The following is an 8,399-nucleotide window of genomic DNA, read 5'->3' on the forward strand; positions in this document are numbered from 1 at the left end:
GCTTAATATAGCAAGTTATATATATTTTTTCTCTCCCTTTTCTCCTCTAAATTTTATCTGTCATCCCCTCTAAAAAAAAGGTCTTTCTCATCTTATTTGATCTAGATGAAGCTTTAATTTTGCCTTCTTCCATCAATTTCAATCTTCACGGATTCTAATCCAAGCTCGGAAAAAGATTAATTATTCGTCAGAATGAATTGATAAATATCGCAAGGTTATTTACGTCTGGCAGGGGGAAGCTGATCTTGAAGGTTTCAGCTTTGCAGTGCGTTTGATTTGGTGGGATCAAGGATTATAATGATGTTGGACGACATGGTTCATCCTCAAGATCAACAGATTCCCATCGTAAGTATTGCCTTATAAATATTGGTATCTTATTTCACCTTTTGTCTGCCTTTGTTTTCACATTTTTGGGATCGAGAACATTGAATCATGCATTTTATTAAATTGGTTCTTTTTGTTTTCTCGATTTACCATTTTCCTCACATTTTTGCTCGATCTTATTTTTACACACACATGCACAAATACATATCATTTGGTTATATAGGTGTACGTGTTTAATCATCCATGCATCTTGATGTTTCACGAAAAATGTTTAACGTATTTAAAACGGGTGATTTAATCGTGTTAATTATACTCCTATTTTATCCACTTACAAAGGTTATTATTATTATTATTATTTTCTGGTTCATTCCAGTATTTGGGATGGGGTGTGTATATTTTTACATATAAATTAAAGAACAAATATGGATTGTTTCATAAATCAAAGTCTATGTATCAGTTCTTTAAATGATAAATATGTTGTTTCTTAATTTATTTTTACAATATGGTTTTAATAAACTTAATTTAGTTATATTGTGCAGATTGACCAGTTTAAATTTTATTAATTAATCTTTTCCTATAAAATTTGCAATGTCAAACCCTTTTATTCTTGAGCACTAGTGATATGTGCTCCAGCATAACAGAAAATAGCAATGTAATTTTCTGTTTATAGTATATCGGCTATATATCCTCCTCTACTAAATTAATTAATGAGTTCATCTGTGGCTAAGAAGTGAACAGAAGATATTTTTCTCATCGGTGGAGATCTTTAATTACTATATGATTAAACTTTTAGATAATTGGAGAAAAAATCGGAAAAAAGATAGAGATACATACAAAAATTACTAAGAAACTCACACCGACAAAATAAAAGTAAAACTGTAAAAAAATTTTGGTGTTACATTGTCATACGACAATTAGTTAATATGAGATACTTAAGTTTAATAATATAGTATAAATATTGATCACGCTTCTTTTGAAATCACGATGGAATAACTAGCATTTTGGGCTACATTTTCAAGAGTTGTAATCCGGATTCCTTTATTCAGTTCGACTGAGAAAGGAATTTAGTTTATGGAAGCACTTCACGTGTCTGATTTAATAGGTATAAATGTCACTAAATTCCCAATGTTTGTCCATAAATAGGACATTAGTTCCACCTTCGCAAAGGTTGAAATACCGTGAATTTCCTCTATTGAAAACCTAATTCTCACTTCCCACAAGCCACATGGACACCACAAACTCGCCCAATTTCCTATTTTCTGCAAAAAAATCTAACACCAATAAGATTACAAGATCTCCATGGAAGGCTTTTCTAGTGGCTTTCATTTGATGATCAAATGTAGGCACATATTTTCTTGGGTGCATGAATTAATTAAAGCAACAAATATATACAATTGATTGTCTTGTCTTGTATCACAATGCTCGCAACCAATTTAAACGTTCAAAACTAATTTTAAGATCACATACACACACTATATATAAATCAAAGTACTGGCGTATTGCTAAAGTATCAAAAGTTGTTGGAAAATTGGCCATTTGGTGGATACAAACCTAATTTTTTTTTATAAATATCTCAAATCTACACTGCCAAATATTAATGATACAAAGAAAAAAGATTAGTAATGAATATTAATTAAATTCTAAATCTACAATTTTGAAAACGTGTTAAATGACAAGTAGTAAATCTCCTGTAAGACTGTTTCACTAGTCTATATTGAGACATGTTGATTTGATCCATACTTGTAGTGACAAAAAATAATAATATTTTTCATGGATTGAGTCGAGTAGGAGACCCGTTTCAGAAAATGAACCATGAGACGGTTTATATATAAATCTCAAAATCTAAAGTGGATTTAATTAATCTTATTATAATTTAATAATTAGTAATGCCATTTTGTTCGATAATTTTTTGGTTGTCACAAATTTTCTTGACAGGATGAAATTACTAGCCCCCTTGGAGCTCAAATCTTCGAGTTTTGTGAATCTGAATTATTTCCCGAGACACTACAAAACTCTGAAGTTGCATCAAGTTCAAATTGCTGCTATGAGGAGCATTCTTCCTATCCCACAAATCTCTCTGTTCCACCAGATATGAATAATAACTACAATACGACCTTCAAAGACACAGAAATTCAGCTGTCTGCTGCCACCGTAATGGCCCCATCCACCCCCGGAAACCAGCACCTATCCGTTATATTCGACCCAACCGACGACCATATAGAGAACGACATTTCAGCATCAATAGATTTCAGCCTTTCTCCATCTTTTCCAATTCCAAATCATCACCAACACATGATCAACACCAATAATCAAGAACCATTTGCAAACTCTTCGATGAACAACCCGTTTTTGTTAGACGTGGCTGAAGGGCAATTGCTCAAGGCTCATCAGTACATGCCCGAGAGGCGGCAGACGGTGGTGGTACCACCATCAGGGATGGTTCCAATGCTGGGGCCGCCACTTCCCGCGGCAGGTTATGAAAATGAATGTGGACTGAATTCTGTTCCTCCTTACATCCGTTTGAGGCCACCTTTACCGGGTTGTGGGATTATGGATCCGGTGATTGGACAGTATTTGAATCCAGGCAGCACGAATGCGCCCTTCTCTGCAGAAAATTCAGGAATTTTTACCGGGGGTTCTTTGTTAATGGGATCTGATTTTTCAAATCAGGAGTTGGAGTTCCAGAGTGAAAATGGTGGCCTTTTCATGCCTGATTCCATGCCAAGAGGCTTTAACTGCGGCAATCAGCTTCATGTACAAATTTCCAGCTCTGGGGTTCAAGATTGTTTTATTTTAATTTGAATTAAAACCTGGTTTGATATGTATTCTGGGTTATTGGTACCAATTGCAGGTGCTTAGCAGTGAGAGCCAACATCTAGTCCATGTAGGGGCAAGCACAACAAATCCATTGGCATCAGAGTTGGATGATCCCACGTTTAAGGTCAGAAAGCTCTCCGTCGAAGAAAGGAAAAGGAAAATTCATCGATACTTGAAGAAAAGGAATGAGAGGAACTTTAGCAAGAAAATCAAGGTTATCCCCTGACCTCCCTCAATCATCTATTAAGTTATTACAACTTATATGGATATGTATGTATATAAAAGTATTTAGGGACAGAAAATTTTCTTTTCATAAAAATCATCTAATACAGACAGTATAGTATCAAGTGGTTCACTAATACTCAAAGCTCCAACCCTGTACGTAAATGCAGTATGCTTGCCGCAAAACACTTGCAGACAGCAGGCCTCGGGTTAGGGGACGATTTGCTAAGAACGATGAATTAGGAGAAATGAACGGGAGAAGTGGGTGTAGCAACCACGAAGATGACACAGATGAAGATGTTAGCCTCTTTTCAAACCAAATCCCACACCATCACCAACGTAAGGTATGTATTCCTCAATTTTCTTTTCCTTAATTCGAGTAATTCTCTTACAACTGGTTTTAGCTTTTGAAACATAAGTAGATTAACTTCAGGCGTGCACATGTAGGTTGTGGTGAAGGAAGAAGATGATATAGACGACTCAGATATATTTGCACACATCAGTGGAGTGAATTCCTTCAAATGCAATTACCCAATCCAATCTTGGATCTGAGAAAGAGTTTCACAATACCGACGAAGCCTTTTTCTAAGTGATTTTTTTCCCTCGATATGGTAGAGAACATATATATAAATATATAGTTACTTATGTTTATGCTTTATACTAGTCACAATAATTAATCATGTTTTATTGCATAACTCATGTGTATTTTTTGTTAATATATACCCCATACAAGTGAGTAGTGAAGACGACAAATCTTGAACAATTTAATCTTGTGAGAGTTCCTAATTATCGAATATGGAGAGAACACTACTGGATCGGCTTTTTTGTTGGCGAATTTGTAAATAATTATCAAAATGTTAGTAATTAACAATATAATAAAAGCATCCATCCTAGTTCCACATTAAATCCTTACCCATTTTTTTTAAAATTATTCCACCAATGACGTTCGACATTCTGCCACTAATATATACGTACGTTTCAAATCCATTAATTTTAAATTTATTCACATATACAAAATTGAATTGAATTTCACATCCTATCCATATCAAGTTATACACGAGTGAATTTTAATCATGCAAGAAATCCAAGACGTTCTCCATTTTTCTTAGCAATTCGAATCAATCCTTGCCGTTGCTTTGAGTCTGCCCCTATGGATTTGCAAAACTCGGTTATTACCTGAATTTTTTTTATGCAAAATCATCAAATGATTAGAAAGGACTTATATAGTTTAATAGAAAAAAATGAACGATAAAAAAATGAATGATAAGAAGAAGAAGAAGAAGAAGAAAAAAGAAAGTAAATTGAAGTTTGTATGAAACAAAAACTAGCTAGCTATATGCTGTGCTTTGGATTCTTGATCGATCCGCGTAGCTATCTAAGATCCCCCCCTACTCTTGGGTTCAGCCCATACAACATGAAATGTCTATTTTCCCCCCTTTTGGGCGACCATATTCAATTTCAGAAGATCGCGCTGATGGATGATTAAACAGCGAGTTTTATACCTGGGAGTGCAGAGCAATGGCTTTGCCCCTCAGCTGGTTGAACTTCTTCTTCCCAATAATGTTACGCGCCACCACAACAATTGGAGCGAAGATGCCTTTCCCTTCATTCACGTTCCTCATCACCGGACGCAACTTAACCGGCCGCGCCACCCTGAAATGTGGTGGCGGCGGCGCCTTAGACTGCAGCATGGTGTGGTCTTCGCCTCCGGAGATGGACGTTCCCCAGCTTCCTAGAGAAGCAGCTGCAGAAAGCGAAGTAGCCATTTATTTTCTACTGGAGATGAAATCTCGGGTCGAGTGATAGAGTAGAAGATTTCGCTGGCCATTTGTTTAGAGCCACAAGAAAGTGGTTGGCCTGGATTTTTCTTTTCTTTTATTTATTATTCTTCATTAATTTTATCTCATTATAAAAATTAATTATTACAATATTTTATTCTAAATATCTAATTTGCCGACTCATATGTCAAATTGAATGTTTAATGAATAGTAACGCTCTAGTTGGGAGAAATGCTATGTAAGTTCTGGATTTAAATTTATTTTAACTTCAGCACAATTAATTAATTTACAAGATTTATTGTAATATAGTGTCAGCATGTATTGTTGACATACGTACATTATATTTTAAAAATATAAGAAATTACTTTTTCCTTCTTATAATCATAAAAAAAAAAATTTAAAATAAAAAATCCTTGATTAAATCATAAAAAAAAAATTAAAATAAAAAAAATCCACAAGTGTGTATAAGAACAACAAAAACGATGCACACAACACACGATCAAACCGAAAATTAATGAAGTTCAAGATTCAAGCACGACTGTCTTTTTATGTCAAACTTAACCAGTTTGAGAGACTGTCATGAACTGCAACAGTACCGATGCACCGTTGATCCCGTAAAACTTTCCAATTTTTCATGTTCCTGAAATCACAAGAATCGAAACTTTGCTCTTCCTTGGGGTGACATTTCGTTGTATTTTGCTTGTACTCCTCTAACTCAACATTCTCCTTTTCGCGCCTCACCGATGCTACCTTAGCTTTCACTGCTTTCCACTGACTCAAATTTTCAACTGGACTTAGCACAGAAAGCACCTGTTTTTTACTATATTTAGCACACAAATCTGATCCAATTCCTTCATTGTTCAATCCGAGATTTTCCCTGAAAACACTGTTTTTCTCATCATTTTCATGACTGCCGCAATCGTCCCCCTTATCTTCGTCGCTACTCAAGTCATCTTCCAACTCATAGTCGTCGTCTCCATCTTCATAGATCTCGTCTGTGCAGCAGTTGTGATATCTGTGATTTTGAGGGTAGGATTTGATTCTTGAAGATATTGAATCTTGTGCATAATGTAAAGTGGCCATGAGGCTTGTGGTGTCTGTGTTGAATTCCCATTTGGTTTCTTCTCCTTCTTCTTCACTATCTGAGAGGTATAATTTGTTGATGTCTTCCTCGTGATTGTGTATTGGTTCATATGCCTCCACGTTTAAGTTGAAGCTAACCTTTTTCTTGATTTTTGATCTTGATGCTTCTTTAGCCTTCTCTCTACGAAATCAACAGGCACACAACGATCAGCCATACAAGCCTTGTGTTCAGTTAATTTGAGAAAATCGAGCTTCAAGATTAAGGAATAAATCTATAAACAATTGGCTTACATGATCCCAGAATCTAGTGCACTGTGCTTCTCGGTGGTGTCAAGTTTGATGAAAACATCAGAATCAAGAGGTAAGTAACTTCCATGGTTCTGTAAATTCAAGCAAAAGAGTAATAAAATGTATGAACTAATTAAATAGATTTTTTTTAAAAAAAAGAGAAATTATTTATAATCAGCTCTGTGATAATTAAGGGGTGTTTGAAGAGATCTTACTTGTTCCACAGATGAACTTATATTCCTTGATTTTCGTCGTTTTTTGTTGGTATTGAATCCAAAACAGGCAAGAAAACACCCCATTTCAGAAGTCCGAAAGACAAGAATTGGTGCAACTTAAGGCTTTAGCTAGCTTTGTGGCCTGATCAGTCTATACGTACATATATATGGCCTGAATTTGAGTTAAAAGAAAGTGAGTGAGATTTGGCATATTATTCGCATGTACTGATTGACATTTTGGGGTACTACGTTTGCCTCCACTGGATTTTGAAAATAATAACGTTGTGGGAATAATTTATGAGATGGTCATGGAAATGGTGGGCTCACACATGCCCTACATTTCATTCTTTGTTCAAACTTTTTCTTTTATTTCCCTATACTTCAGTTTGGATTATGCTCTATATATTTTCCTTAATTGATAATATTTAACGATGTTTTCAGCAATTAATTTGGGATAAAACTACCATATAAAATAACTCTATAGTAGGAATGGTCCACCACATCAATAATAAAATGGGATCACCCTTGAACCTTGATACTAAATCTAGAAACTCAAATTTTTTTGAGTTTTTTTTTTTTGCACAAAAGATTTCTATTTCGTGGATAATCCGAATATTGTCAATTTTTTTTGAGTTTTTTTTATATATAAAAGATTCCTATTTTGTGGATAATCCGACTATTGTCACAGTATGTACATACTCAGTCTTCCAAATATAAGTTCTTCATAATCTCAAAAACAAAAAAAAAAGTTCTTCATCCTAGACTTTGAGTGAGTTCAAACACATGATGTTCTTGTTATTCAACCAAGCACGGTATATTTTTATTGTTACTATTGCTATTATCGTTATTGTTGTTGTCTTTATTAGTTATCATTATTTTAAATAAACAAGAGAAGTATAGAATGAGTAGATCTCGTATGACACGGTCTCGCGGATTTATATTCATGAGACAAGTCTACTTGGTACATATCTAAAATGAAAGATAATATTTTTTACATTAAAAAATATTATTTTTCATAGATTGGAACAAATAAGAAACTTGTCTCATAAAATTAATTAATATGACTGTCTCGTATTGGTTTTTGTGATATAAAAATACAAGTATTTACATTGGTCAATGGTTATACAGTATCTCTCATAGTAAATAGGAATGGTAAAAAGCAATAAACCTAAACCGTAATTATATCATAATCTTTTACTTTCCTTTTTATTTCATCAAGAATAACAATTTTCTAGAATTCTTATAACGACCTTAAACAATAAATATTTATTAGATTAAACTATTGTGGGGACTCAGGCTCTAACTCAATTATCTTTGGGATTAAGTGGATCTTTGCTAGAAAATATGGGTCAAAATTTTGTTTTTAACATCATAAACAAGTGTATATAAATCACACATATAACATAATGCTATCATATTATTTAACTCAAAGTATCATTTACTTGTTCAACTATAAGTATCCTACTAGTGTTTAAAATTTAAATACATGTCTAGCAATAAATCACTAGTTCTTCTTCTCAGCCCGAAATCTCCACGCTATCTCGATCTCTCATCTTTGTCTCGACCCTGATCGTGTCCCACCTGTTGTCATGCACACATACAGACACAACAACAGCCGGAAACTCCCGTGAGTACAAATCCCAGTATAAAACATGTATACATGCATGTCATG

The 8,399-nt window shown here is 34.3% G+C and overlaps 3 protein-coding genes across 3 annotated transcripts; 1 reads left to right on the forward strand and 2 right to left on the reverse strand.

Annotated features, from left to right (window-relative positions):
• LOC140979506 (uncharacterized) lies at positions 1-4,101 on the forward strand. Its single transcript, XM_073444923.1, has 5 exons — positions 1-345; positions 2,260-3,078; positions 3,176-3,355; positions 3,534-3,707; positions 3,811-4,101. Exons 1-5 carry the CDS (start codon positions 298-300, stop codon positions 3,913-3,915), a joined length of 1,326 nt encoding a protein of 441 aa, XP_073301024.1. The 5' UTR covers positions 1-297; the 3' UTR covers positions 3,916-4,101.
• Positions 4,102-4,335: 234 nt separating this feature from the next.
• LOC140979321 (protein PROTON GRADIENT REGULATION 5, chloroplastic-like) lies at positions 4,336-5,189 on the reverse strand. Its single transcript, XM_073444667.1, has 2 exons — positions 4,866-5,189; positions 4,336-4,539 (listed from the first exon to the last, which is right to left on the reverse strand). The coding sequence occupies exons 1-2, from the start codon at positions 5,127-5,129 to the stop codon at positions 4,435-4,437; spliced, it is 369 nt and encodes a 122-aa protein (XP_073300768.1). The 5' UTR covers positions 5,130-5,189; the 3' UTR covers positions 4,336-4,434.
• Positions 5,190-5,561: 372 nt separating this feature from the next.
• LOC140979617 (uncharacterized) lies at positions 5,562-6,972 on the reverse strand. The gene is made up of 3 exons (XM_073445109.1): positions 6,728-6,972; positions 6,516-6,604; positions 5,562-6,405 (listed from the first exon to the last, which is right to left on the reverse strand). Exons 1-3 carry the CDS (start codon positions 6,809-6,811, stop codon positions 5,688-5,690), a joined length of 891 nt encoding a protein of 296 aa, XP_073301210.1. The 5' UTR covers positions 6,812-6,972; the 3' UTR covers positions 5,562-5,687.
• Positions 6,973-8,399: the final 1,427 nt, after the last annotated feature.

The sequence above is a fragment of the Primulina huaijiensis genome, chromosome 6, assembly GCF_012295235.1.
Source record: "Primulina huaijiensis isolate GDHJ02 chromosome 6, ASM1229523v2, whole genome shotgun sequence".
Classification (NCBI taxonomy): domain Eukaryota; kingdom Viridiplantae; phylum Streptophyta; class Magnoliopsida; order Lamiales; family Gesneriaceae; genus Primulina; species Primulina huaijiensis.

Bases quoted from the DNA above. Each gene is read 5' to 3' on its own strand.
- LOC140979321 (XM_073444667.1), bottom strand. From the start codon at position 5,129: ATGGCTACTTCGCTTTCTGCAGCTGCTTCTCTAGGAAGCTGGGGAACG. The intron at 4,540-4,865 runs GTATAAAACTCG...AAAAAAATTCAG, and splicing joins CCATTGCTCTGCACTCCCAG to GTAATAACCGAGTTTTGCAA.
- LOC140979506 (XM_073444923.1), top strand. From the start codon at position 298: ATGATGTTGGACGACATGGTTCATCCTCAAGATCAACAGATTCCCATC. The intron at 346-2,259 runs GTAAGTATTGCC...TTTTCTTGACAG, and splicing joins AAGATCAACAGATTCCCATC to GATGAAATTACTAGCCCCCT. The intron at 3,079-3,175 runs GTACAAATTTCC...TACCAATTGCAG, and splicing joins ACTGCGGCAATCAGCTTCAT to GTGCTTAGCAGTGAGAGCCA.
- LOC140979617 (XM_073445109.1), bottom strand. From the start codon at position 6,811: ATGGGGTGTTTTCTTGCCTGTTTTGGATTCAATACCAACAAAAAACGA. The intron at 6,605-6,727 runs GTAAGATCTCTT...TTGAATTTACAG, and splicing joins TAAGTTCATCTGTGGAACAA to AACCATGGAAGTTACTTACC. The intron at 6,406-6,515 runs GTAAGCCAATTG...TTGATTTCGTAG, and splicing joins GCACTAGATTCTGGGATCAT to AGAGAAGGCTAAAGAAGCAT.